This window comes from Strigops habroptila, chromosome 1, assembly GCF_004027225.2.
Source record: "Strigops habroptila isolate Jane chromosome 1, bStrHab1.2.pri, whole genome shotgun sequence".
Lineage (NCBI taxonomy): Eukaryota > Metazoa > Chordata > Aves > Psittaciformes > Psittacidae > Strigops > Strigops habroptila.
Genome location: NC_044277.2, coordinates 388,140 through 415,434, shown reverse-complemented (window position 1 = coordinate 415,434; position 27,295 = coordinate 388,140). Strand labels below are relative to the sequence as shown.

Below are 27,295 nucleotides of genomic sequence, written 5' to 3'. Positions count from 1 at the left end.
ACCGACACCGACACTGACACTGACACCGGCCCCGGCACCGGGCTCAGCCACCATCGGGGCTTTATTCAGGAGCGGGCCCCGCGCCGGGCGCCATTGCGGGCCCCGGCCTTGCTGCGCCGGCTCTGTGCGGGCACCAGCGCCGCGGCAGCACCGCGCTCCACCGGCGGCACACGCGGGTCCTGCTGCGCCCGCAGCTCGAAGGTCCTGGCGATGACCCGCACCATGTTGGTGGCGCCGGGGGCGCACAGCTCCCGGCAGCAGCTCTCCGGCACCGGCACGTCCCACTCCTGCTGCACCCAGCCCGTGTCCGGGGGATGGCTCCTCGGGCCCAGGACACAACCGCAGCCGCAGCCCGGCGCCGGCTCCGGTTCTGCATCGCGGCACCGCAGCGACACAGCGAGGCCCTGCGGGGGGAGAGGTGCAGCGGTGCTGGTGCTCTGGCAATGCTCTGTGCCACATGGCAATGCTCCATTGTGGCACTGTGCCATATGGCAGTACTCCATGCTGTATGGCAATGCTCTGTGCCCTATGGCAAGGCTCCGTGCCCTATGGCAAGGCTCCATGCCGGGCTGGCACACCAGTGCTTACCTCCTGGCCATAGGGCTGCCGGCTGAGCTCTGGCTCCCACGGGGGCTCTCTGCCCGCCTTGGCCGCAGCCGCGGTGCCGCGCCGGCACTGCCGTGGCTCGTGGCTGCCGATGGCGGTGCCGGTGCCGGGTGCCGGCTGCGCGTCCCGGGGGCAGCCGCGGTGCTTGTGGCGCTGCTGCGCGCAGGAGGTTTCGCTGCGGGTCGGTGCCGCGGGGCCGGGGTTGGGCCCACGCTGGTGCCCGGCGCCCGGCACCGGCTCCACGCGGGCGCAGCAGCCGTGGGCCGCGTGCCAGGCGGTGTCACGGCAGAAGCGGCCGCAGGGCTGGGCCTGGCGCCGGCGCTGCCCGGGGCACGCGGGAGCCTCCAGCGGCACCCACGCCGGCTCCCGGAAGCTCTCCATGGCGCGCTGGAAGCCCTGGTTGTGCCGGCGCAGCCTCTCCAGCGACGGGGACGTGGTGACGGTGCCGGTGGCGCAGCACCGCTCCTCAGGGCCACCGTCATCCTGCTCCGGCTCCGGCGCCGGCAGCCGCCGGCTCAGCAGCTCCTCCAGCAGCTCGGCGGCCAGCCCGGTGGCGATGAAGGAGCGGCGGTCGATGGCAGCGCTGGCGCTGGCGCTGACCCGGCACGACGCCAGCGCGGTGCTGAGGGTCTCCTCCGCCGGCGCCTCCGCGCCGGGGCACCGCGGGGCCGGGGGGCTCCCGGCGCTGGGGGTCGAGTCGGCTGCGGAGGACGCGGCGCTGCTGAGGCTCTCCATGGAGCGCGCGGGCCGCGCGCGGTGACACGGGTACGGCAGAGCGAGGCCGGCGCAGCCCTCGCGGGGGTCCCAGCAGCCGGAGGGGCTGGACCAGGCTCCCCATAGGGGTCCCTGGGGCGGCAGCGCCGCGGTGACCCGGCACGTGCCACAGCACAGCCCCGGCTGAGGTCCTGTGGGCACAGAAAGAGGCGGATGGAGCCGGGATCCCGCCATGGGGCACCCGCGGCGGCGGCACCGGTGCAGATCCAGCAGGAACCCGGGTGCTGCCCCCCCGGCCCCGGCGCCGCCGTACCCTCCTCGTGCCGGTCGAACGGGTGCCTCCCGGAGCAGAGCACCATGGCAGTGCCGGGCGCCGCCACCGCCGCTGCTGTGTGATGGGGGAACATCCCTTTGTGACATCCCCGTGGAACAGGAGCTCCGGCACCCCCAGGTTCCACGGGGGCGCGGGGCCGCCATTGGCACCACCGAGCAGCACATGGAGCCAGTGCCGCGCGCGGGGCTCACGGTCCTGGCCTGCTATGACCGGCTGCGGCGTGAGATCCAGGCGCTGCTGGCGGAGAATGAGGAGCTGGCGCGAGCCGTGGGGCGGCTGCAGGACCAGCGGCAGCTCCGGCACCGCCAGTGGGGTGTGCCCGGCTCAGCACCGCCGCTCGGGCCCAGAGCCGGCTACTTCCCCTTCCCCGGCACAGGTTGGTGGCGGTGGTGGCACAGGGATTATGGTGGCACAGCGGGGTGGTGGTGGCACAAGAGTTGCGGTGGTGGCACAGAGTTATGGTGGTGGTGGCACAGTGCTTTGGCGGTGGCACAGGGTTATGGTGGCACAGGGGGTGTGGTGGTGGCACAGTGCTGTGGTGGTGGCACAGGGGGGTTGTGGTGGCACAGGAGGTGTGGTGGTGGCACAGGGCTGTGGTGGTGGCAGAGGGGTTGTGGTGGTGGCACAGGGATGTGGTGGTGGCACAGGGGGTTATGGTGGCACAGGGGTAGTGGTGGTCGCACAGGGCTGTGGTGGTGGCAAAGCCGCTGACTGCAGCACTGCAGCAACTGGTGCGCCGGAGCTGGCACCACTGGAGCAGAGCTCCCCGTGGGACATCCCCCGTCAGTCGCAGGATGGACCCTGGGCCCCACTGCCGCTGGGGTCAACAGGCACCGACAGCAGCGCCGGCATCAGCGGTGGCGGCATCAGTGGTGGCGGCATCAGCGGCAGCGGCATCGCTGGTGGCGGCAGCGGCATGAACAGCGCCATGAGCAGCGGCATGATATTTGCTGATGGCAGGATCAGATGTATAAGGAGGGGTCCTTCCATCCCATCGCATCTCCACCCTAACCCCATCCCATCCCTATCCCATCCCATCCCCATCCATCCCAATCAATCTCCATCCCCATTCCATCTCCATCCATCCCAATCAATCTCCATCCCCATTCCATCCCCATCCCATCCTAATCCCATCCTCATCCCCATCCCCATCCCAACTCAATCCCCATCCTAATCCCATCCCAGACATCCCCATCCTATCTTTGTCCCTATCCCCATCCTCATCCTCTTCCCCAGCCCCATTCCATCCTAACCCCATCCCCTGGGTTGATGGTTCCGGTGCAGCCTCCCCCAGTCTCCTCCTTCCCGGCAGCGCTCCCGGTGACCGTGCCCGGCCCCCCCGCCGCCGACAGCCACCGGCTCTCGTGCCCCCTGAACCGCTTCAGCCCCGCCGGCGGCACCGGCTCCCGGACCCCACCCGTGGCTCTGCGGGACCCCTCGGCGCTGGAGCTGAGCAGCGGCAGCATGAGGCTGTCGGACCTGCGGGCGTCGGGGGGGAGGACCCCCCCGTACCCCTTCCCACCGGCAGCGGCCCCGGTCCCGGCCCCGGCGCCGGCCCCAGCACAGGCCCCGGCCCCGGCCCTGGCACCGGCTCTGGCACCGGCCCCGGCCCCGGCCCTGGCACCGGCCCCGGCACCGGCCCCAGCCCCGGCAGCGCCACCGACACCACCGCAAGCGCCGGGGGTGCAGCTGCCGGGTTCGTCCGCGGGGCAGGACTCGCAGCAGAGCTCCGGCTCACAAGGTGAGCAATGGGGGGTCCCACCGGGGACACGCCGCAGCAGCCCCCGCGCACCGGGACCTCCGATCCGCGGTGGCTCTGCCGATGGCGCGGGGCTGACACCCGCCGCCGGTGGCCCCGCAGGCAGCCGGCACCCGTCTTGGGAGCAGCTGGTGGGTGAGATCGCGTTCCAGCTCGACCGCCGCATCCTCGCCAGCGTCTTCCCCGACCACGCGCGGCTCTATGGCTTCACCGTCGCCAACATCCCCGAGAAGATCATGACGGTACGAGCCGCATGGCGCGCCCGGTCCCGCCAGCCCCGCGGTGCTGGCCCGGAGCGCCCGGTCCCCGCCAGCCCCGCGGTGCTGACCCTGAGCGCCCGGTCCCGCCAGCCCCGCGGTGCTGACACGGAGCGCCCGGTCCCCGCCAGCCCCGCGGTGCTGACCCGGAGCTCTTTCCCCGCAGATGGCGCTGAACATGGTCCCGGGCAGCTTCGATGAGCGCTGCTGCATCGCGGCCGTGCGGCGCTACCTCGGCGTGATGGGGCGGCTGCAGGCGCTGGGCTACAGCCCCTCGGTGCACCCCGCCTTCACCGAGGCGCTGGTGAACACCTACGGCATCCTGGCGGGGCCCAACAGCCTGGACGCGCGCCACAGCCCGGCCTTCCTGCGCCGCGTCCTGGCCGAGACGGTGCCGCGCACGGCGCTGCAGGACGCGATGGTGCTGCTGGACTGCCTGGAGGAGCTGGCGCGGGAGGACGGGCACCCGCTGTTCTTCTGGTGAGCGCCGGCACCCGCACCGGGCAATAAACCAGCTCCAAAACACCACGGCGTGTGCGGCAGTGCTGGGTGCGGGCAGGGTTACAGGCAGCGGCGCTGGGTGCAGGCAGGGTTACAGGCAGCGGCGCTGGGTGCGGGCAGGGTTACAGGCAGCGGCGCTGGGTGCGGGCAGGGTTACAGGCAGCGGTGCCGGGAGCGGGGGTCACCCCGCGGTCAAGGCCGTGGCTCTCTTCCCTGTTCCCTTTGGCAGCCGTCGCCGCTCGGATGCGGAAGCGGGAGCCGGGAACCGGCACCGGGAACAGCGGCGGGGGGGAGAGGAGCGGCGCGGAGGGGGGACACGAGCACCTCCTTGTGCTGATGTGACCCGGGCCGGTGCCGGTGCCCGTGCCGGGTTCCGCGAGTTCGGCCACCCCCGCCTCAGCCCCGGCTCCACGCGCTGCCGGTGGCAGGAAGGGGAAGCGGCAGCACGCGGTCAACCCGCCCCGAAGGGAAACCACCGGCCACACGGGGCCGAGCCGAGCCGGGCTGAGCCGAGCCGAGCCGGCACAGCAAGAGCTCACCAGGAAGCAGCCAGGTAGGTGACAGCACCCAGCACCCGCACCAGCACCAGCACCCAGCACCCGTCACCGCCCCCCGGGCACTGGCACAGCCGGGACGCGGCAGACAAGGGGTTACGGCGCTGGTTGAACCAGCCGGGCAAGGTGCAGCACCAGCAGCTCCGGCTCCCTGCCTGCACCACCGCCAGCCCCTGCCCTCACCGCTGCCAGGCCCTGCCAGTACCCCGCACCGCTGCTAGCCCCTGCCCACACCCTGCCCGCACCCTGCCATCACCCTGCCCACACCATGCCAGCCCCTGCCTGCACCCTGCCAGCCCCTGCCCGCACCCTGCACCAAAGCCAGCTCTTGCCCATACCGCTGCCAGCCCCTGCCCGCCCCCTGCCGGCCGCTGCCCGCACCCTGCCAGCCCCTGCCCGCAGGTGGAACCGGAGGCGCGGCGCTGGCCACGCACCGCTGCAGGAATGTCGCCAGCCCGGGCAGCGGGCACGGCCGCGGCCAGCGGATGTTTGTGACCTGCGGAGCCGCCGGTGACCGTCAGCAGCGGGGCTGGAGCCTCCGGTGTTGGTGGCTTTGGCCATGGCGCCCGGTGCCGTGGGGTGCGAAGGTGAGAGGGGGGCACTGGGGACACGGGACTTGGCGTGACCGTGGCGAGTGGTGGAGGGACAGTGAGGGCAGGGGGCTGGTGTGGGCAGGGGCTGGTGCGGGAAGGGAACTGATGCGGGCAGGGAGCTGGTGTGGGCAGGGGGCTGGTGTGGGCAGCTCGGGGCTGCCAAGCTATCAGGGCAGGAACCAGCACCAGAGGTCTGTGCCACTCACTCCGCGGCCAGCACCGAAGGCAGGGACAGGCAGGAGCTGCCGGGCAGCACGGTACGGGCAGCACAGGACAGGGAGCGCGGTGAAGGCAAACAGGCAGGTGCTGGGCAAACACAGAGCCTGGGGCCTCGGTGCTGCCTGCGCTGCCAGGCACTGCCGGTTCTGCTGCCTGTACCATGGGAAATGCCACTTCCTGCTGCTGCCTGCACCATGGGGCAATGGGTCAATGCTGCTTCCTGCTGCCTGCACCGTGGGGCAATGGGTCAATGGCACTTCCTGCTGCTGCCCCCACCATGGAGCAATGGGTCGGTGCCGGTTCTGCTGCCTGCACAATGCCTACATCAGCAGCCCTGTGAGAATAATGACTGCTGCTTCCTGCTCCATACTCCTGCCTGTTCCCTGCTCCCTGTTCCTGCTCCTGCTGCTGTGTCTGGCCCCACCGGCTCTGCCAGCACCATGCTGCCTGCACCGGCTGGTCCATGGCTCACTGTGACCCCGGCACCACCAGGGCCTCTCCCCACACACTCACACTCCTGTGATGGTGATTGACCTTCCCATGGGATGCGGGAGCCACTTGGAAGTGCCGGGCCCTGGGCTGAGTCATTTGGAGCTGTGCCAACACCGTGGGGCAGGAACCACGGGGCAGGAACTGTGCCAGGGTCATGCCAGAGCCCTGCCGGGGCCATGACAGAGCCATGTCAGAGCTGTGCCGAGGCCGTGCCAGGGCCGTGCTTGGGTCAGCGTGTTGGGAACTGGCCCCATGGCTGTGCCTGGGCCCCATGGCTGCAGCAGGGATGGAGCCGAGGTCGGTGCCAGGCCGTGGATGCCACCGGCCAATGTGGCACCAAGCTGCTCCGTGTGCCGGGACTGGAGCCCTGGGATAGGCTGGAGCAGCCCCAGCATTCCCAGTGACCCCAGTGACCCCAGTGCCCAGCATCATCCCACGCTGGGAGCGGGCACGGGAGGGCAGGACTCAGACAGGACTCAGACAAGACTCAGACAGGACTCGGACTCGGGCTCAGACAAGACCCAGGCTCAGGAAGGACTCGGGCAGGACTCAGGTAGGGTCAGGTTTGACTCGGGCAGTATTCAGACTCAGGCAGGACTCGGGCTTGGGCAGGGCTCGGGCAGGGCTCGGGCAGGACTCGGCTTAGGTAGGACCCAGGACTCAGGCAGGACTCAGGTAGGGTCAGGTTAGACTCGGGCAGGACTCAGACAGGATGCAGGCTGAGGCAGGATTCGGGCAGGACTTGGGCTCGGGCAGGACTCGGATAGGGCCAGGCAGGGCTCAGGCAGGACTCGGGCAGGACTCGGGCTCCGGCAGGACTCAGGTAGGGTCAGGTTAGACTCCGGCAGGACTCGAGCTCAGGCAGGACGCAGGTAGGGTCAGGTTAGGCTGGGGCAGGACTCGAGCTCGGGCAGGACTCGGGCAGGACTCACAGGCGCAGCCGGCCGTGCCGGGGCAGACGCCGTGGTTTTGCCCCTGGCGCCGGGTCCTGCCCCCCGCAGGTGCCGGGAACCCGTCGGGCCAGTCCCGGCGCCGCCGCGGCTCAGCCCCTTCCCGGCTCCCACGGCCGGACGGCGGCTTCCCCGGGGCGGGCGAGCTGCGCTGCCGGTGGGTGCCCCCGGTGCCGGTGTCTCTGTGGGTCCCGGTGCCCCCTGTAGGGACTTGGGGCTCTGTTTGTTTCGCGCCCCCCCCCTTTCCCCCCCCCCGGTGCTTCCGTCCGACCCGGCGGCGCGTGGGACGCTCCCGGGGGACGCGGGGGACGAGGAAGTTCCCACGGTGGCGGCTGCGGCTCCGGCCGCCCCGTCCCCAACGGGGGTCCGTGTCCCGCAGGTGTCAGCGGCTGCCACGAGGACCCCGCGCTGAGCCCCGGCGCCGCTCCCGCTGCCCGCCCCGCGATGCCGCTGCCGGAATCGCCGTTCCGCAGCCCCGCGCTGGCGGCTCTGGACGCCGCGGCCCGCGCGCTGCTGGCTCCCGGCTTCTGGGCCCTCAACCAGCTCCTGGACCTGCGGCCCACGACGGCGGAGCGGCGGCGGCGGCGGCAGAGCCCGTGCGGTTGGTGCCGCGGTTGCGCCGCTTGGGCGCTGGCCGGGCCGGTGCTCGCGGTGCTGCTGCTGCTCTCGCTGCCCGTCACGGCGCTGGGGCTGCTGCTGTGGCTGCCGCTGCAGGCGGCGCGGAGCCCCTTCGTTTACCAGCACACGGCCGCGGCGGCGCCGGCGAAGCCGTGGGACCTGCGGCAGCGCCGGACCTTCACCTTCCTCAGCGCCAACCTCTGCCTCCTGCCCAGCGGCTTGGCCAAGTTCAGCAACCTGGGGCAGACGCCGCAACGGGCCGCGGACATCGCCCGACGCCTCGTCCCGGCAGCACCGGACCCCGACAGCGACCGCGCCGGCCTGGTGGAGCCCCGGCACCGAGGAGCCAACGGCTACGGCGGGACCCGGGGCACGGAGCGCAGCATAGCCGTGGAGATGCCAGAGGTGGAGAGGCCGATGATGGAGACGCCGCTGATGGAGCCGCCGGAGCCGCCGGAGCCAGAGCTGCCGCCACCGCTGTCCGAGAGCTTCCCACCGGACGCCGACATCCTTTGCCTGCAGGAGGTGTTCGACGCCGCGGCCGCCACGTGTCTCCGCCGCCGGCTCGGCCGCGTTTTCCCGCACATTATCTCGGAGGTGGGCACCGGCGGGTTGTGCCGCGGGCGGCTGCGGCTGCTCGGCAGCGGCTTATTCCTCGCCAGCCGCTTCCCGGTGCTGGCCGCCGCCTTCCACAGCTTCCCCAACGGCGCCCGTGAGGACGCGATGGCCGACAAGGGGCTGCTGCTGGTCCAGGTGAGCGCCGGGTCCCGCCGCCGCGGTGCCGGGTCCTGCCGGGTCCTGCCCGGTCCCGCCGCGGTGCCGGGTCCCCGCTGAGGTTGTCGCCCGTAGGTGCTGCTGGGCTCGGCGCGGCACCGGCGCGTCGTCGGCTACATCGGCTGCACTCACCTGCAGGCGCCGGCCGGTGAGCTGGGGACAGCGGGGACACGCAGCGGGTCGGGGGTGGCGGCAGCGGTTCCATGTCCCCTGTGCCGCAGGGGACGGCGCTGTCCGGGAGGCGCAGCTGACGCTGGCGCTGCGCTGGCTGCAGCAGTTCCAGCAGGAGCAGGAGCAGAGCGGGGACGTGGTGGCCTTCGATGTCCTCTGCGGGGACCTCAACTTCGACAACTGCTCCCGCGGTGGGGACACAGGGACGGGGGACGGGGGGGAACATGGAGATACTGGGACATGAGGACATGGGGACATGGGGATATGAGGATATGGGGACACGGGGACACGGGGACACTGGAACGTGGGGACATAGGTATATGGGGATATGGGGATATGGGACATGGGGACAGGGGGACATGGGGACGTGAGGATATGGGGATATGAGGACATGGGATATAGGGACATGGGGATATGGGGATACAGGATATGGGAATATGGGGATGGAGGACACGGGGATATGGGATATGGGGACACATGGGGCACACAGTGTCCATGGGGGTGACCTGGTCCCTGTCCCTGCCTGCAGCTGACCAGCTCAACCAGCGGCACCAGCTCTTCAAGGTATACCAGGACCCGTGTCGCCGGGCACCGGGGCAGGACGAGCCCTGGGCCATAGGTGGGACCGCCCCCCCCCCGTCACCAGCCAGGGGCACGGTGGGGCTCCAGGTCGTGGCTCGGCCCTGGCCTCATCCCTGTGTCCATGTCTCCTCATGTCCCCATGTCCCTGTCCTTCCCCAGGCACTCTCCTCAACTACCTGGAGATCTATGAGGAGCCTGTGTCCACCCCAGAGAAGATGAAGAGGTGACAGGGAGGGGACATGAGGACATGGGGGGACATGGGGAAAGGCCGTCACAGCCCTGGGGGGGCCCTCCATCCCATGTCACTGGGTCCCTGTGCCATGGGGTCCCTGTGTCACCCCATCCCTGTGCTACCATATCCTTGTGCCACCACGTCCTCACGTCACCATGTTCTCAAGTCACCATGTCCCCATTCCATCATGTCCTCATTCCATCATGTCACCATGCCACCTTGTCCCTATCCCATGCTGCCCCTGTCCTGCCACATCCCCATCACAAGTCCCCTGTCCCCTGGTGTCTTCATGCCAGAGTGTCCCGGTGCCATGGTGCCCCTATGCCACCCTTTCCCCATTCCACGCTGTCCCCATCCAGGTGCCAAGGTGCCCCCATCCCCTGTTGTTCCTGTCCCACAGTGCCCCCATCCCCTGTTGTTCCTGTCCCATGCTGTGTCCCCCCGCACTTTCCCCCCCCGTGTCCCACCGTCACTGTCCCCCCCATCCCTGCAGGACCCTCTCCTCTCCCAGTGGCCGCCGCCAGTTCCTGGCGGGTCCCATCCTCACCTCGGGGCAGCCGGACGCCACGTTCCCGGGCCCGTGGCGGGGCCGGCGCCTGGATTATGTTGTGTTCCGGCCGCGGCCGCCGCTGCACACGGTGAGTGCTGGCACTGGGGGGGACACCCTGAGACCCCTGAGACCTCCCATGACACCCCTGTCCCCACAGGATGTCGCCGCCGTCTCCTTCATCACTCGCTTGGCCATGTGCTCCGACCACCTGCCCGTGGCCCTGAGCCTCCACGTGGTCCCTGGTGCGCCCTGACATGGGGCATGGTGACACGGGGACACTGGGACATGGGGACACCGGGACATGGGGACACCGGGACACGGGGACACCGGGACAGGGGGTGACCAGGACATGGCGTCCCTGTGCCACTGATCCAGCGCGGGTCCGGCGGTGATCCGACACTGATCCAGCACCAACACGGCACCGATCCAGCATCGATCTGGCATCAATCCAGCAGTGATCCAGCACTGATTCAATATTGATCCAGCGTTGATCTGGGACCAATCCAGCACTGACCCAGCACTGATCTGGTGTTGATCCAGCATTGATCCAGCATTGATCTGGTATTGTTGGGGCATTAATCTCATACCAACCCAGCACTGATCTGGCCATAATCCAGCATTGATCCAGCACTGATCCAGCATTGATCTGGGACCAATCCAGCATTGATCCAGCATTGATTCAACATTGATCCAGCATTGATCCAGCACCAGTATGGCACTGATCCAGCACTGATGCAGTACCAATCCAGCACCGATCCAGCATTGATCTGGAAGCAGTCTGGTGTATGGTCTGACATTGATCCTGCATTGATCCAGTATTGGTGGGGCATTGATCCAGCACTGATCCAGCACTAACCCAACATTGATCTGGGTCCAATCCAGCACTGACCCAGCATCGATTTGACATTGACCCAGCACCAATTTGACACTGATCCTGCATTGATCCAGCAGTGATCTGGCACCAATCTAGCATTGGTCTGGCACCGATCTGGGACCAATGTGGCACTGATCCAGCATTGATCTGGTATTGATGGGGCATTGATCAGACATTGATCTGGGACCAATCCGGCACTGATCCAGCATTGATCCAGAATTGATCCTGCATTGATCCGGCATTGACGTGGTATTGATGGGGCATTGATCTGGCACCAATTCGGCATTGATCTGGTATTGATGTGGCATTGATCTGGCACCGATCCAGCATTGATGGGACATTGATTCGGCATTGATCCGGTACCAATCCAGCATTGATGGGACATTGATCCGGTATTGATGGGCCATTGATGGGCCATTGATCCGGCACTGATCCGGCTCCAGCCATTTTTATCAATAAAAATCAACACTGTCCAAGTGCTGCCTCAGCCCCACAGCACTTGAGGGGCTGCCCCCACATCACCAGGGGCAGCGACCCCCATCACACACACACGGCCATGGGGGGGGTCTGAATCATTTATTAGAAGGCACCAAGCTGGGATCAGTGGGGCAGAGGGAGACCCACACTTGTGGGGCTCAGCCCCTCCATTTGGGGGGGTGCAGGGTAGGGGTCCCAAGTGCTTCAAGGCAGAAGCGTTGGAGCCCATGGGCGGCACTATGGGGCAGAGGCTGCCCCATAGCAGGACCCTGAGCTCTGCCCCATGGTGGGGTGACCCTTGCTTCCCTCTGCTTTGGGGGTGCATAGCTGGAGTTGGGGGGCTGCCCCATAGAGTGTGAGTGGAGCTGGGGGGCTGCCCCATGGAGTGTGCATAGCTAAGATCAAGGGGATGCTACTTGAGGTTGGGGGCTGCCCTATAGATTGTGCGTATCTAGGGGTGGGGGCTGCCCCACAGGGAGTGTGTGTAGGGAACTGGGAGGCTGCCCCACGCATTGTGCATAGCTAAGATCCAGGGGGTGCTACTTGGGGGCTGCCCCATAGAGTGTGTGTGTAAGGAGTTGGGGGGCTGCCTTATGGACAGTGCGTATCTAGAGTTGGGGGGCTGCCCTATGGGGTGTGCACTGGGGTTGGGGGCTGCCCCATTGAGAGTGTGTGAAGGGAGCTGGGGGGCTGCCCCATGGATTGTGCATAGCTAAGATCAAGGGAGTGCTATTTGGAGTTGGGGGCTGCCCTATAGACTTGTGCGTATCTAGGGTTGGGGGGCTGCCCCATGGGATATATACATCTGGAGTTAGGGGTCTGCCCTATGGACTGTGCGTACCTTGGTGGGGCTGCCCCATGGGGTGTGTGTATCTGGGGTTGGGGGCTGCCCATGGGGTGTGCTGTGGGGCCGCCCCATGGCTGCAGTTGTGGGGCAGCCCCATGGGGTGCATGTCTCTGGGTTATGGGGCAGCCCCACGGCCGCAGTTGTGGGTCAGCCCCTCAGACGCTCTCCTGCGCCCGCCGGTACTCGAAGACGCTGCCGCGCTCGGTGAAGGCGGGGGGGGCCGGTGGAGCCGGGGGGTCCCCCCGCTCCCTGTCCTCAGCCCTGTCCCCATCCCCGGCCCCGGCCCCGGCTCCATCCTCGGGGGCTCCGAAGCCGCCGCCGCCGGGGGTCAGGAGGCGGAAAACATCCTATGGAGGGAACAGGAGTCGGGGGGGAAATGGGGACTATGGGGGCTGTGGGGGCTATGGGGGATATAGGGGACTATGGAGGGTATGGGGCAATGGGGGGCTATGGGAAGCTATGGGGTGCAATGGGGCTATGTGGGGCTCTGGGGTCTATGGGGGGCTATAGGTGCTATGGGGGCCTATGGGGGCTGTGGCCACTGTGGGGGATCTATGGGGGGTCTATGGGATATCTACATGGTGTACATGGTATCTATGGGTTATCCATGTGGTCTCTATGGGGTGCTATGGGTTATCTATGGGTCTCTATGGGGTCTATGGGGTGATGTATGGGGTGTCCCCACACTCACCCCCGGCTCCACCGACACGGAGCTCTTGGCCCCCAGGTTGATGGTTCTCCCGTCGTGGCGCAGCAGCAGGTTCAGGCCTGGGGCACCGGGGCTGCCCCCTGGGGGAGAGATGGGGGTCAGAGGGGGTGTGGGGGTCAGGGTGGGTTATGGGGGTCATGAGGTGCCATGTGGGGCCACGTTGGACCACAAGGGGCCCATGGACTGCCCTATGGACTGTCCACTAGGGGGGCAGTCCATAGGACATGGGGCACTATGGGGGGCCATGGGGGCCATGTTGGGGTATGGGGGTCTATGTTGGGCCATGGTGTGCCCTGGGGGTTCGTGTGGTGCCACGTTGGCCCACGCTGGTCCATACTGGCCCATGGGGTGCCATGTCAGCTCATGTCAGCCTGTGTTGGCCCACGCCATGTGGGGCCGTGTTGGCCCATGGGTGCCATAGGATGCCATGGGGGTCCATGTTGGGCCATGTTTGTCCCGTGTCAGCCCATGTCAGCCCATGTCACCCGTGGTCCCCGGGTCCCCGTCCCGCGCCGGCGCTCTCACCGCAGAGGCCGTACGGCCGCAGCACCCGCCGCTCGCTCAGCACCGCCAGCTCCAGCCGCTCCCGGAACAGCAGCTCCCGGATCAGCCCGTCCCCGCCGCGCCAGCGCCCGGCGCCCCCCGAGCCCGGCCGCAGCCCGAAGCGCTGCAGCACCACCGGGTACCTGCGGGGCAGCGCCGGCACCTCCAGCACCCCCCAGCGCCCCCCAGCGCCCACAGCGCCCCCCTGCACCCCCCAGCACCGCCGGGTACCTGCGGGGCAGCGCCGGCACCTCCAGCACCCCACAGCGCCCCCCAGCGTCCACAGCGCCCCCCTGCACCCCCCAGCACCGCCGGGTACCTGCTGGCACAGCACAGCGCGGGGCTGGGACACCCCGGCACCCCCGGCACCCCCGGCACCCCCCCCGCACCGCTGCTCGAGGATCTCGGGGTCGGTGATGCGGGTGTTGGTCATGTGCGTGTGCACCCCGCTGCGGCCGTGCCAGCCCGGGCCCGCCCCGGCGCCGCCCGCCACCGTCTCGTAGTAACCGGAGTTCGCGGTGCCGAAGGTGACGTTGTTCATACAGCCCTGGGGGGACCGCGAGGCACCGGCTCCAGCGCCGGGAGACAGCCCCCGACCCCGGGACACCCCCGGACCCCGGGACACCCCCGGACCCGGACCCCCAACACCTGAGACACCAGCACCCTGAGACACCAGCACCCTGAGGCACTAGCACCCTGAGCCCTGGCACCGTGAGACCCCAACCCCAGCACCCTGAAACCCCCAACCCCTGAGACTCCCATTGCCCCCATAGTCCCCCATCTACCCCACTCCCACCATTGCCCCCTGCTCCCCCATTGCCTCCCATTGCCTTTATTCCGCCATTGCCCCCATCACCATCCATTACCCCCATTGCCACCGCTGTCCCCCAGTCCACCACTGTCCCCCATTGCCCCCCATTGCACCCATGGCCCCCATTGCCCCCCATTGCCCCCATTGCCCCCATTGTCTCCATTGCTCCCTGGTCCCCCGTAGCCCCTCATTGCCCCCATTGCCCCCACTCCCCCATTGCTCCCCTGGTCCCGCATTGCCCCCATTGCCTCCATTGCCCTCCATTGCTTCCCAGTCCCCCACTGCCCCCATTGCCCCCCATTGCTCCCCAGCCCCCCATTGCCCTCAGCCCCTACCTGGGATGCGGCGCAGACGCCAAAGGCCTTGAAGATGACGTCCACGACGCGCTGGGACGTCAGGACGTTGCCCCCCACCACAGCAGCCTCGGGCGAGGGGTCCAGGATGGAGCCCTTGGGGATCACCACGTGCACCGGGGCCAGGCACCCCTGGGGGGGCACCGTCAGCACCCACCCGAGACCCCCCCTCCGGGAGCAGGGCCAGACCCACACCCAAGGGAATGGGGGCCCAGGACCCTCCAGCTCCAAGGGATGGGGGTCCCAGAGCACCCCCCAGGAGATTTGAGCCCCATGAGCCCCCAGCTCCAGGGAATTGGGGTATCAGACACCCCCCCAAGGGATTTGAGTTCCAGGACCCCCCACCCCAAGCCCTGAGCCCCCCGGGGCCAGCACGGGGCCGGCAGCACCCACAGCTCCTGCCTGGGCTCCGCTCAGGGTACGGGGGGTCCTTCAGCCCTGGGGGTCCCACAACCCAGGACTCCCAACCCAGGGGTCCCACAGCTCAGGGGGTCCCACGCGGGGTCTCACACTGGGGGGTCCGCACTGGCCCCCCCGCACACCTGGTTGAGGGGCAGGTCCTGCCCCACCATGCAGCGCAGGCAGTAGATGATGGCAGCCAGCGTGACGGCGCGCGGCGCGTTCCAGTTCCCCAGCACCTCGGGGCCCGTGCCCGAGAAATCAAACACTGCGCTGCCCTGGGGGCAAAACACACCCAAATACACCCAAATACACCCCAAATACACCCCAAATACACCCAAATACACCCCAAACCCTGAGAAATCAAACACTGCGCTGCCCTGGGGGCAAAACACACCCAAATACACCCCAAATACACCCCAAATACACCCCAAACCCTGAGAAATCAAACACTGCGCTGCCCTGGGGGCAAAACACACCCAAATACACCCAAATACACCCCAAATATACCCAAATACACCCAAATACACCCCAAACCCTGAGAAATCAAACACTGCGCTGCCCTGGGAGCAAAACACACCCAAATACACCCAAATATACTCCAAATACACCCCAAATACACCCCAAACCCTGAGAAATCAAACACTGCACTGCCCTGGGGGGCAAAATACACCCAAATGCACCCAAATACCCCTGAATACACCCAAATACCCCTGAATACACCCCAAAATACACCCAAATACACACCAAATACACCCAAATACACCCCAAAACACCCCCAAAACACCCCAAACCCAGAGAAAATGCCCTGGAGGGCAAAATACACCCAAATATACTCAAACCAGCCCCAAACCACCACAAGACACCCCAAAACCTGAGAAATCAAACACTGCGCTGCTCTGGGGGCCATGTGACACCAAATACACCCAAATACACCCCAAAATACACCCAAACCACCCAAAACATCCCCAAAATACCCCTAAAACCTGAGAAATTGAACACCCAAACACCCTCCAAACACCCCAAAACACCCCACATTCCCCCCAACCCCCCGCCAACCCCCCCCGAACCCCATGCTAAGAACACCCCCCCACCCCCCAAAACCTCCCACGTCCCCCCCAAACACCCCAGGAAAACCCCCAAACACCCCACACGTCCTCCCCAGCCCCCCAGATCCCCCCCGATCCGCTGGCGCACCTCGGGCTGCAGCCGCACGCGCAGCCGCAGGCGGGTCCCATCGTCCAGCCCGTCCTCGGCCGCCAGCTCCGGGCCCCAGCGCGCGGAGAAGCCCCGGAGCATGTCCCGCACACAGCGCTCGGCTGTGTCCTGCGCCAGGGAACACGTGTGTCACATGTGCCATGTGCCATGTGCCATGTCCCACACACAGCGCTCGGCTGTGTCCTGCGCCAGGGAACACGTGTGTCACATGTGCCATGTGCCATGTCCCGCACACAGCGCTCGGCTGTGTCCTGCGCCAGGGAACACGTGTGTCACATGTGACATGTGCCATGTCCAGCACACAGCGCTCGGCTGTGTCCTGTGCCAGGGAACACGTGTGTCACATGTGACATGTGCCATGTCCCGCACACAGCGCTCGGCTGTGTCCTGCGCCAGGGAACACGTGTGTCACATGTGCCATGTGCCATGTCCCGCACACAGCGCTCGGCTGTGTCCTGCGCCAGGGAACACGTGTGTCACATGTGACATGTGCCATGTCCAGCACACAGCGCTCGGCTGTGTCCTGTGCCAGGGAACACGTGTGTCACATGTGACATGTGCCATGTCCCGCACACAGCGCTCGGCTGTGTCCTGCGCCAGGGAACACGTGTGTCACATGTGCCATGTGCCATGTGCCATGTCCCACACACAGCGCTCAGCTTCCTGTGTCAGGGAACACAGGTGTGACACGTGGTGTGTGACGTGTCCTGTCCCGCCATGTCACAGCTGGTGTCATGTCATGTTGTATTGTGTCATGGCGGGTATCGTGTCGTGTCCTATTGTGACGTGTCCTGGGACAGCGGGTGTTGTGTCACGTCCTGTCATGGCAGGTCTGTGTCATGTCGTGTTGTGTCCTGTCACGGTGGGTGTCATTTCATGTTATGGCGTGTGTCATGTCAGCGGTGTGTGTCATGCCATATGATGTCATGTCGTGGTCATGTCATGTGTTGTGTCACATGGTGGGTGTTGCATCATGTCACAGCAGGTGTTGTCCCACCACGTCCCGCGCGTGGCGGCGCGCCCGCACCTGCACGTGCCGCATGTAGCCCTGCACGGTGCGCAGCCCGTGCTGCCGGATCAGCGCCGTCACCAGCTCCGCGCCCGCGCGGTTCGCGGCCACCTGCGCGCGCAGGTCCGAGACGTTGTCGCGCAGGTTCCGGGTCCCGCTGCAGCCCGGGACCTGCCCCGGCGCGCGCAGCGCCGCGGCCACCGCTGTGGGGACAGCACCGTGTCACCCACCACCGCGTCACCCACCACCGCGTCACACACCGCCGGGTCACCCACCGCCGGGTCACCCACCGCCGCGTCACCCACCACCGCGTCACCCACTGCCACGTCACCCACTGCCAGCAGCACCACACTGCGAGTCCCCACGCCACCTTCGCGTCCCCACCGTGTCCCCACCATCCCCGCCATGTCCCAGCTATCCCCATCACACCCCCACTGTCCCCACCGCACCCCCACCATCCTCACCATGTCCCTGTCATCTCCTCCACGTCCCCAGCACCCTCACTGCATCTCCACTGTCCCCCATCCCCACGGTGTCCCCACCATGTCACCACCACATGCCCACCATCCTGCCCCCACCATTCCTACCATGTCTCCACCATGTCTCCACCATCCTCACCACATCCACGTCACCCCTACCACATCCTCACCATGTCCTCATTGTCCCCACCACATCCCAACCATCCTCACCACACATCCCCACCATTCCCATCATGTCCCTACCATGACACCATTGTTTGCACCATGTCCCCACCACATCCCTACCACGTCCCCACCATCCCCACCACGTCCGCACACGTCACGTTGTCCCCTCCACATTGCCATCACCCCCTCCATGTCCCCATCACCCCACCGTGTCCCCACGTCCCCGGCGCGGACGCACCCTCCTCCTGGAACATGCCGTCCTTGACCAGCTTGAAGGAGATGAAGACGGCTCCTTCCTCCTGCAGCGTCTTGGAATGGGGGGGCATCGAGCCGGGGGTGCTGCCGCCGATGTCCGCGTGGTGCCCACGGTTGGCCACGAAGAACACTGGGCTGGGGATGCCCGGCCAGAAGACCTGGGGCAGCACCGGGGTGGGGTGAGCGGGGGGCTCAGGGGGGTCCCAGGGGGCTCAGGAGGGTCCCGGGGGGATCCCTGCTCACCGGGGTGATGACAGTGAGGTCGGGCAGGTGGCTGCCCCCCGCACATGGGTGGTTGCTCAGGATCACGTCCCCGTCCCGCAGGTCCTCACCCAGGTTCCGGATCTGCCACGGCATCGCCAAGAGCTCAGCGCATCCCACCAGCAGCACGGCACCACCACCATGTCCCCACCATGTCCCCCACATCCCCACCAGCAGCACGGCACCACCACCATGTCCCCACCATGTCCCCACCATCCCCACCACATCCCCACCAGCAGCACGGCCCCACCACCATGTCTTCACCATGTCCCACTATCCCCACCACATCCTCACCAGCAACACAGCACCACCACCACCACATCACCACCATGTCCCCACCACATCGCCACCATCCCCACCACGTCCCCAGCTCCCTGAGGTCCTTCTGGCTTCCTGGTGTCCCCACCAGCTCCCCGAGTTCACCATCAGCTCCCCAGGGCCCCACCATCTCCCCGCGGTCCCCACTGGCTCCCCAAGGTCCTCCTGGCTCCCTGGTGTCCCCACCAGCTCCCTGTTGTCCCCACCACCCCCCAGGTCCTGCCTGGAACTGGACGGCCTCCTGCATGGCGCCGAGGTGCACGGGGATGTGGGGCGCGTTGGACACCAGCCCCCCGTCCGGCCCGAAGAGCGCGCAGGAGAAGTCCAGGCGCTCCTTGATATTGGTGGAGATGGCCGTGCGCTGCAGGATGCGGCCCATCTGCTCTGCGGGGGACATGGGACCCTCGGGAGACGGCTCCTGCCCCATAGAGCCCCATGGAGCTCCCCTGGCCCCACGGAGCCCCCCCAGCCCCACGTCGCCCCCCTGGCCCCACACCTGCGATGCTCATGAAGCGGTGGGAGAAGATGGAGAGCTGCACGGGGTCGAGCTGGGGGCCGATGGGGCGCGGGGCCACCGACCCCACAGCGATGGAGATGTCACCGAAGCGGGTGATGCTGGCGGTGCAGCCCGGCTCCACCACGATGGTGCTGTGGGGCACAGCGGGTCAGCGGCTGCCCGGGGTCCCCACCGGATCCATGGGGACCCACCGGCTCCATGGGGTCTTTCTGAGCTCTTGGGGTCCCACCAGCTCCCCAGGGTCCTTCTGACTTTCTCGGGTCACCATCATCTTCCCCGGGTCCCCAACAGCTCCCTGCGGCCCCACCAGCTCCTTGGGGTCCCACCAGCTCCTGGTGTCCCATCATCTCCCTGGGGTCCTGGCAGCTCCCTGGGGTCCCACCATCCCTCAGGGTCCCACCATCCCCCTGCGGTCCCCAATGTCTCCCTGGGGTCCCACCAGCTCCCTGGGGATCCTGCTGCCCCCCCATGGTCCCACTGTCCCTGGAGGTCCCCCTTGCCCCCCCGGGGCCCCCACCTGTTGCTGTCGATGATGATGGCGGGCCCGGGCACGCTGTGGTCACAGGCCAGCGCCTGCAGCAGGAACACGGGGGTGTCCATGTACCCCTCCTCAAAGTAGCACCGTGTCACCTGTGGGACCCCCCCACAGCACGTCACCACTGGGACCCCCCAGCTCACCCCTGGGACACCCCTTGTCTCCGGGGTCCCCCCTGACCCACCCGGTCCCCTCTGTCCCCCACGGTCTCCCCCTGTTTGCCTCAGCCCCTCTGCCCCCCCTGCACCCTGTCTCCTCCCTTTTCCCCTGTCCCTTGTCCCCCCGTCCTCCCTGTTCCACTCTGTCACCCCCTTCCCTCCCTGTCCCCCCCCATCACCCCAGTCCTCCTCTTCCCCTCCTTTTTCCGCCAGTCCTCCCCTGTTGCCCCTGTCATCCCCCGGTCCCCCTGCCCCCTTGATCCCCCCCGCTCCTTCCTGTCCCCCACGTCCCCCTTTGTCCCCCCTCTCCCCTCGGTCTCTCCTGTCCCCCCATCCCCATGCCTTCCCCTGTCCCTCCCGCGCCCCCGGTCCTCTCTGCCACCCCTGTCCCCCGGTTCCCCCTGTGCCCTCGGACCCCCTTTGCCCCCCCGTCCCCACCGTCTCCACGGGGGGGGGGTTCCCCGCTGGGGCTCAGGGGGCTCCGGGCGCTGCCGCCGCTGGAGCCGGTGCCGCGCACCCGAACGTCGTCCACGAGCACGGCCCGGCCCGGGATCGTGAACCCGAACTCCAGCCGGTACCTGCGGGGGGCGCAGCTGGGACGGGCCCGACACCGGCACAGCGGGCGGGATGGGGTCGGGGTGCCGGGATGGGGTCGGGGTGCTGGGATGGGATCGGGGTGCTGGGATGGGATCCCGGAACCGGGATGGGATCGGGGTGCTGGGATGGGATCGGGGTGCTGGGATGGGGTCGGGGTGCTGGGATGGGATCCCGGCACCGGGATGGGGTCGGGGTGCTGGGATGGGATCGGGGTGCTGGGATGGGATCCCGGAACCGGGATGGGATCGGGGTGCTGGGATGGGGTCGGGGTGCTGGGATGGGATCCCGGCACCGGGATGGGGTCGGGGTGCCGGGATGGGGTCGGGGTACCGGGATGGGATCGGGGTGCTGGGATGGGATCCCGGCACCGGGATGGGATGCCGGTGCTGGATCGGATCCCGGTGCCGGGATGTGGATCATGCACCGGGATGTGGTTCCCGGCGCTGGGATGGGTCCCGCTGGGGCCGCACCGGCTGGTGAAGGCGCTCAGGAAGTCTCCGGCGCGGCAGGAGCCGGCGCTCGGCGGGTGCCCCTTGGCCGAGCACATGAGGGCGCAGTCGGTGCCTTCATAGCGCAGGTGCAGGAACGATTCCGTGTGGATCTGCTCCCTGCGGCACAGCCCCGTCAGCCCCCGTCACCCCCCGTCAGCCCCCTCCAGCCCTGTCACCCTCCTCCGGCCCTGTCCTCACCCTGTCAACCCCTCCAGCCCTGTCCCTGTCACCATGCCATCACCCCCATCCCATCCCCATCCCCATTCCCAAATATCCCCGTGCCCCTGTCCCCATTCCCATCCATCCCCATCCAACCCCTATGCCCTCACTATCTCCACCCCCATCCACCTTCATCCCATCCCCATGTTCCCATCTATCCCATCTCCATCCCATTCGATCTGCATCTCCACCCCCACCTGATCCCATCCCCATGAACCCAACCCCATCCCTGTCTCCATCCTATCTCCATCCCCATATCCCCATCCCATCCCACCGAGCCCTGTGCCTGTGCTCACGGGCTGAAGCCCTGCTCCCGCAGCACATCCCGGCATTCCTGCTCCAGCTCCTGGATGCGCTGGTCCAGGCGCGGGAAGGAGTCAGGAGCGTAGGGAAGGGCACAGGGAGCCTGCGCCTCGTGCACCACGTCCGCCAGCGCCAGCCCCACAGCTGAAAGCAGCCCGCTGTGCCTGGGGGCACCCCAAAACAGAGCCATAGGGACCTCAAACCCACCCACAGCAGCCTGCTGTGCCTGGGGGCACCCCAAAACAGCAATGGGCACCCCAAATCCACCCACAGCACCCCAAACCCACCCACAGCAGCCCACTGTGCCTGCGGGGGACCCCAAAACCAGCCATAGGGACCCCAAAACATATCCATGGACACCCAAAATCAGCCAGGGGCACCCCAAAACCCAACATGGGGCTCCCCAAAACCCACTGTGTCCTCCTACGGATGGGACCTCCAAACCCCACCCACCCATTGGGGGACCCAGGCCCCCCCAAATCCCCTCCCTGTGTCACCCCAGCAGGGGATCCCCACCCCCCCAGCCCCCCCAGCAGGTACCTGTGGATGAAGACACGGCTCATGCCGAGGGCGCGGGCGATGGCACACGCGTGTTGCCCCCCGGCGCCCCCGAAACACGCCAGCACGTGCCGGGCGGTGTCATGGCCACGGGCCTGGAGGGGGACACAGACCCCATGGTGACACCGGTGACACCGGGAACCCCCAACACCCCCCCACGGCCACCAACCTGCGTCAGGGCGCGGATGGGCCGACACATGGCTTCATTGGCCACGCGCACGAAGCCCATGGCCACCTCCTCCACCGACAGGGGCTGCGGGGTGCTGGCAGTGCCAGGAGCACCGGTGCTGGTGTCACCGGTGTCACCGGCGGTGCTGGCGGTGAAGGCAGCGATGTCGGCAGCCATGTCTCGGAACGCCCGCGCCGCCGTGTCCCGGCACAGGGGCTGGTCCTCGCCAGGGCCAAAGATCCGCGGGAAGTACTCGGGGAGGAGGCGGCCAAGGCAGAGGTTGGCGTCAGTGATGGTCAATGGACCCCCTAAACCGTGACGGGGATGGTCAATGGACCCCCTAAACCGTGAAGGGGATGGTCAATGGACCCCCTAAATCATGATGGTGATGAGTGGTGAGCATGGCTCTGGTCCCATTCCATCCCCTTCCCATCCCCATCCCAATGTCCTGATCCCATCCCCACGTCCCCATGTCCCCACGACACTCACCCTTGCGGTAACAGGCAGGACCGGGGTGGGCACCGGCCGACTCGGGACCAACCACGTAGAGCCCGGACCTGGAGAGGAAACACAAGGAGGCAGATCCACCAAACCCAGCTCATCCCACGGCACCCATGGGCGCTGGGGCCGGCACCCACCTGAAGAAGAGCCGGGAGCCGCCGCCGGCCGCCACCGTGTTGATGTCGAGCTGTGGCGCCTGGATGGTGACACCGGCCGTGGTGGCCTCGAAGACATGCTCGTACTCACCGGCGTAGCGGCTGACATCGGTGGAGGTGCCTGCGGAGGAGCACCAGGGAACCATGGAACCATGGGATCATGGAGCTATGGAACCAACCAGGCTGGAAAAGACCTTTAAGCTCATCCAGTCCAACCGTTCCCCAGCACTGCCAAGGCCCCCACTAACCCATGTCCACAAGTGCCACATCTTCTCTTCTCCAGACTAAACCCCCCAGGTCCCTCAGCCGTTCCTCATCACACTTGTGCTCCAGGCCCTGCACCAGCTCCGGGGCCCTTCTCTGGCCCCGCTCCAGCCCCTCAATGTCTCTCTTGCAGTGAGGGGCCCAGAACTGACACAGGATTCGAGGTGCAGCCTCACCAGTGCCCAGCACAGGGGGACAGTCGCTGCCCTGGCCCTGCTGCCACACTGGTGCTGGGACAGGCCAGGATGTGGTGCCCGTGGGCACAAGCTCATGTTCAGCTCCATCAACCAGCATCAGATCCTGTTCCATGAGCGCTTTCCCCAAGCCTGGAGTGTTCCACGGGGCTGTTGTGGCCCAAGGGCAGGACCCGGCACTTTGCCTGTTGACCCTCATCCCACGGCCTCACCCCATGGATCCTGCCCAGGCAGATCTCTCTGGAGACGCTCCCACCCAGCCTGGAGCCATCTGAGGTGCCTCGATCCCCTCATCCATCAATGGAGACATCGAACAACCCTGACCCCGCACCGAGCCCTGAGGGACACCACCAGTGACGGTCCCCATGGAGGTGACACCATCCACCCCACTTTGGGCTCTTTGCCCACCCCAGCCCATGGTGGCCCCATGGGTGCTGGTGCATGGGCTCACCTCCCATGTCGAAGCCAATGACGGGTGTCCCATCGCCATGCTCGTACGTGGTCATGGCGTAGCCAACGACGCCGCCGGCCGGGCCCGACAGGATGGCGCCGGCACCAGAGAACTTCTCCATCGGCGTGAGGCCCCCGTCCGAGCGCATGAACAGCACCGGCACCCCCTGCGCGGGGGCCATGGGGGGGGTGGGTGCCCATGGCGGGTCCCAGTTGGATAGGTGTCCATGGAGGTGTGATGGAGAACGGGTGCACACGGTAGGGCCCCAGTGGGATGGGTGCCATGGAGGGGTCATGGTGTGATGGGTGCTCATGGAGGTGCACTGAGTGCCCGGGGGGGGTCACAGTGTGCTGGGTGCTCATGTGGGGTCACCAAGTGCCCATGGGGGTCACTGGGTGCCCGTGGGGGGTGTTACTGGGTGATGGGTGCCCATGGGGGAGTCACAGGGTGCCTGGGTGGGGGTGTCACTGGGTGTCCCAGGGGTGTCCCGGGGGTGTCCCGGGGGGTCCCTGTGCCCTCACCCGCAGGCGGTGCCGGAAGCCGGCGCGGAAGCCGCGCAGGTACCGCTGGATGCCGGGGCTCAGGTAGGCGTCGGCGCAGGCGGTGAAGCCGCGCGGCACCGCGCGCACCATGGGCGCCACGGCCGACGACAGCGACACGTGCTCGAAGCCCAGCTCCTGCGCCAGCGCCGCCACCCGCTGCTCGTGGCCCGGCCACCTGCGGGGACCGCAATGGGCACCGGGACACCCCAGAACCCACCAGGGCCCCCCGAACCCCAATGGGGAGCCCCAAAACCCCACCAGTACCCACCGGGAGCCTCTGGAACCCAACCAGAACCCCCCAAACCCTACCAGAGACCCAACCAGGGACCCCAGAAAGCTCCCAGGGCCCCCCAAACCCGCCAAGGACACCCCAAACCCTCTCAGGGCTCCTCAAAACCCCTGTGGGGACCCCCAAACTCCACCAGTACACACTGAGACCACCCAGAACCCAACCAGAAACCCCCCAAACCGCACCAGGAACTCACCAAACCCCAATGGGTACCCCAACTCCTCCAAAATCCCTCTGGGGCCCCCTAAACCCCATGCAGGGCCCTAAAACCCCACCAGGGACCCCCAAAACGCCACTGGGGAGCCCCCAAATCCTACCAGGATCCCCATACCCCACCAGTGACCCCCCAAACCCTACCGGTACCCACTGGAACCCCCCAGAACCCAACCAGAACCTCCCCCAGCCACACCAGGACTAAACCAAATCCCAGTGGGACCCCCCCAAACTCCCTCAGGGCCCCCAAACTACCCCGGTACCCACCAAAACCCCACTGCCGACACCCCAATCTCTACCAGGGACCCCGAAACCCCACTGGGACCCCCAACCCCCTCAGGGCCCCCCCGCCTCACGCGTAGGAGTGCAGCAGCAGCACGGCCAGGCTGCGGATGCCGCGGTCCCGCACCCCCTCCAGCTCCCGCCGCAGCGCCGAGAGCTCCAGCGGCCGCTGCAGCACCAGCGACACCCCCATGGAGCCTGGGGACGGCAGCGGACGGGTGAGGGGAGCCCCGTGCCGGGACCGCCCCCCCGGGGCCCGGCTCTACCTTGGAGCACCGGGAGCGAGTCGGTGCCCGGGAGGCGGCAGCGCGGCCGGTGCGGGATGAGCCGCTCGTCCACCTCGATCACCTCCTCGTACAGCACCTCGGGCACCGCCACCGCCTGCGGGACACGGGGTGTCACCGGGGCCACCGCAGCGCCCGCCGCGGCCGAGGGACGTGCCGGGGGCCGCTGGGTCCCGGCCGGTGCTGGCTCGAACCCAGCGGCGCTCATGGGACATAGGAACTTGCTGCCACCAGCAGCAGCAGCACCAACACCAGCAGCAGCAGCACCAACACCAGCACCACCAGCAGCACCCAGCACCCAGCACCAGCGCCCAGCAACGCCAGCACTAGCGCCAGCACCAACACCAGCAGCAGCACCAACACCAGCACCACCAGCACCAACACCAGCAGCACCAGAACCAACACCAGCACCCAGCAATGCCAGGACTAGCACCAGCAGCACCAGCACCCAGCAATGCCAGCACCAGCAGCACCAGCACCCAGCACCAGCAGCACCAGCACTCAGCACCTAGCACCACCAGCAGCACCAGCAGCACTAGCAGCACCAACACCAGCACCAACACCAGCACTAGCACCAGCAGCACCAGCACCCAGCAATGCCAGCACCACCAGCACCACCAGCACCAGCACTCAGCACCTAGCACCAGCAGCAGCACCAGCAGCACCAGCAGCAGCACCAACACCAGCACCAGCACCACCAGCACCAGCACTCAGCACCTAGCACCACCAGCAGCACCAGCAGCACCAACACCAGCACCAGCACCAGCAGCACCAACACCAGCACCAACGCCACCAGCAGCACCAGGAGCACCAAGGACGTCCGCAGCGGGCAGAGGACACCCCGGGGGCACTCGGGGACATGCCAGCTCTGGGGTCACACGGGGACACGCTGCCCCACGGCCGGGTCACGGGAGGCGCGGGCGCGGCTCCGGGCGCGGCGGGGGCTCACCAGGTCGAAGATGCGCGGCCGCGCCTGGGTGCCGATGTGCAGGAGGTGGCGGAAGCCGCGGGTCACCAGCAGCGCCACGCGCTCGCCCCGGCGCTCCAGCAGCGCGTTGGTGGCCACCGTGGTGCCCATCCGAATCCACTCGATACCGGCCGCGTCCAGCGGCTGGTCCCGGGGCAGCGGCACCCCCAGCTCCTGCGGCAGCGGCACCTCAGCACCGCGGGGCCACCGGCACCCGTGGAGCCACCGGGACCTCAGCTCCGCTGCAGACCCTCAGCCCCACCGGGGGGGGGGGCCCGGACCCTCGGCGGGGAGAGTGTACGGGGAGATCGGGGGGGGGCAGGGGGTCCGGGTGGTCCCAGGAGCATCCCAAGGGAGTTCCGGGGGGTTCCCAGAGGGTCCCGAGTGTTCCGGGGGGGTTCCCAAAGGGGTCTCAGGGGGGTCTCGGGGGTCCTGGTGAAGGGCTGGGGGGGTGTCTCGGGGGTGTTCGGGGGGAGGGGCCGGGAGGTGCCGGGGTCCGGGTGGTCCCGGAGTGTCCTGGGGGGCTCCCAAAGGGGTCCCGGGGATCCCGGAGGGGCCCCAAGGAAGGGTTCCGGGGGGTCCCGGTGCTGTCCCGAGGGTGCGGGAGGGGTCCCGGTGCTGTCCCGGGGGGTCCCGGTGCTGTCGGGGCGCCCCGGGGGCCGGGGCGGCCGCACCTCCTCCAGGACGCGGCGGATGCCCTCGGTGGGCGCGTCTGCGTAGGCCGGGTCCTCAGAGAGCAGCTTGAGGACGCGGACGCGGCCGCCGGGGCAGCGGGCGAACACGTCGGTGAAGGTCCCGCCGCGGTCGATGGCGAACTGGAACCCGGCGGGGCCGGCAACGGGGCCCTCGGCCGCCATGGCGGGACGGCTCCGGGCACCGGGCGCCTCGGCTCCGCTCGGCTCCGCTCGGTCCAGCTCGGCTCGGTCCGGCTCCGCTCGGCTCGGTTCGGTTCACTGGCCACGGGGGGGGCGTGGCCTCAGCG

General features: G+C 67.7%; 4 protein-coding genes across 4 annotated transcripts; 2 read left to right on the top strand and 2 right to left on the bottom strand.

Annotated features, from left to right (window-relative positions):
• Positions 1-14: 14 nt before the first annotated feature.
• LOC115614433 lies at positions 15-1,554 on the bottom strand. Its single transcript, XM_030501340.1, has 2 exons — positions 589-1,554; positions 15-404 (listed from the first exon to the last, which is right to left on the bottom strand). Exons 1-2 carry the CDS (start codon positions 1,552-1,554, stop codon positions 66-68), a joined length of 1,305 nt encoding a protein of 434 aa, XP_030357200.1. The 3' UTR covers positions 15-65.
• SPATC1 (spermatogenesis and centriole associated 1) lies at positions 1,279-4,195 on the top strand. The gene is made up of 6 exons (XM_030487118.1): positions 1,279-1,371; positions 1,493-2,030; positions 2,380-2,622; positions 2,967-3,395; positions 3,516-3,655; positions 3,837-4,195. Exons 2-6 carry the CDS (start codon positions 1,553-1,555, stop codon positions 4,152-4,154), a joined length of 1,608 nt encoding a protein of 535 aa, XP_030342978.1. The 5' UTR covers positions 1,279-1,371; positions 1,493-1,552; the 3' UTR covers positions 4,155-4,195.
• Positions 4,196-7,423: 3,228 nt separating this feature from the next.
• LOC115614391 (sphingomyelin phosphodiesterase 5-like) lies at positions 7,424-10,467 on the top strand. The gene is made up of 7 exons (XM_030501259.1): positions 7,424-8,350; positions 8,447-8,519; positions 8,593-8,733; positions 9,072-9,161; positions 9,284-9,347; positions 9,850-9,994; positions 10,064-10,467. Exons 1-7 carry the CDS (start codon positions 7,424-7,426, stop codon positions 10,157-10,159), a joined length of 1,536 nt encoding a protein of 511 aa, XP_030357119.1. The 3' UTR covers positions 10,160-10,467.
• An 870-nt stretch (positions 10,468-11,337) lies between these two features.
• On the bottom strand, positions 11,338-27,294 carry OPLAH (5-oxoprolinase, ATP-hydrolysing). The gene is made up of 26 exons (XM_030487221.1): positions 26,988-27,294; positions 26,296-26,487; positions 25,329-25,443; positions 25,137-25,260; positions 24,258-24,453; positions 23,737-23,902; positions 22,810-22,948; positions 22,661-22,728; positions 22,172-22,479; positions 21,985-22,097; positions 21,438-21,608; positions 20,902-21,039; positions 20,282-20,412; positions 19,659-19,800; positions 19,121-19,272; positions 18,848-19,008; positions 18,289-18,390; positions 18,029-18,203; positions 17,165-17,349; positions 16,117-16,245; positions 15,063-15,197; positions 14,503-14,652; positions 13,746-13,903; positions 13,339-13,499; positions 12,796-12,893; positions 11,338-12,451 (listed from the first exon to the last, which is right to left on the bottom strand). Exons 1-26 carry the CDS (start codon positions 27,168-27,170, stop codon positions 12,260-12,262), a joined length of 3,984 nt encoding a protein of 1,327 aa, XP_030343081.1. The 5' UTR covers positions 27,171-27,294; the 3' UTR covers positions 11,338-12,259.
• Position 27,295: the final 1 nt, after the last annotated feature.

What these genes read in the sequence shown, in the direction of transcription:
- SPATC1 (XM_030487118.1), top strand. Translation starts at nt 1,553, where the DNA reads ATGGGGCACCCGCGGCGGCGGCACCGGTGCAGATCCAGCAGGAACCCG. An exon ending in TGCTGATGGCAGGATCAGAT is followed by an intron (nt 2,623 to 2,966) that starts GTATAAGGAGGG and finishes CCTTCCCGGCAG; the next exon opens with CGCTCCCGGTGACCGTGCCC. An exon ending in GCAGAGCTCCGGCTCACAAG is followed by an intron (nt 3,396 to 3,515) that starts GTGAGCAATGGG and finishes GTGGCCCCGCAG; the next exon opens with GCAGCCGGCACCCGTCTTGG.
- OPLAH (XM_030487221.1), bottom strand. Translation starts at nt 27,170, where the DNA reads ATGGCGGCCGAGGGCCCCGTTGCCGGCCCCGCCGGGTTCCAGTTCGCC. An exon ending in AGCCGTGTCTTCATCCACAG is followed by an intron (nt 21,609 to 21,984) that starts GTACCTGCTGGG and finishes GGGTGCCCCCAG; the next exon opens with GCACAGCGGGCTGCTTTCAG. An exon ending in GCGTGCGGCTGCAGCCCGAG is followed by an intron (nt 15,198 to 16,116) that starts GTGCGCCAGCGG and finishes TTTTGCCCCCAG; the next exon opens with GGCAGCGCAGTGTTTGATTT.
- LOC115614433 (XM_030501340.1), bottom strand. Translation starts at nt 1,554, where the DNA reads ATGGCGGGATCCCGGCTCCATCCGCCTCTTTCTGTGCCCACAGGACCT. An exon ending in GGCAGCCCTATGGCCAGGAG is followed by an intron (nt 405 to 588) that starts GTAAGCACTGGT and finishes CTCCCCCCGCAG; the next exon opens with GGCCTCGCTGTGTCGCTGCG.
- LOC115614391 (XM_030501259.1), top strand. Translation starts at nt 7,424, where the DNA reads ATGCCGCTGCCGGAATCGCCGTTCCGCAGCCCCGCGCTGGCGGCTCTG. An exon ending in TCACCTGCAGGCGCCGGCCG is followed by an intron (nt 8,520 to 8,592) that starts GTGAGCTGGGGA and finishes CCTGTGCCGCAG; the next exon opens with GGGACGGCGCTGTCCGGGAG. An exon ending in CTTCGACAACTGCTCCCGCG is followed by an intron (nt 8,734 to 9,071) that starts GTGGGGACACAG and finishes CCCTGCCTGCAG; the next exon opens with CTGACCAGCTCAACCAGCGG.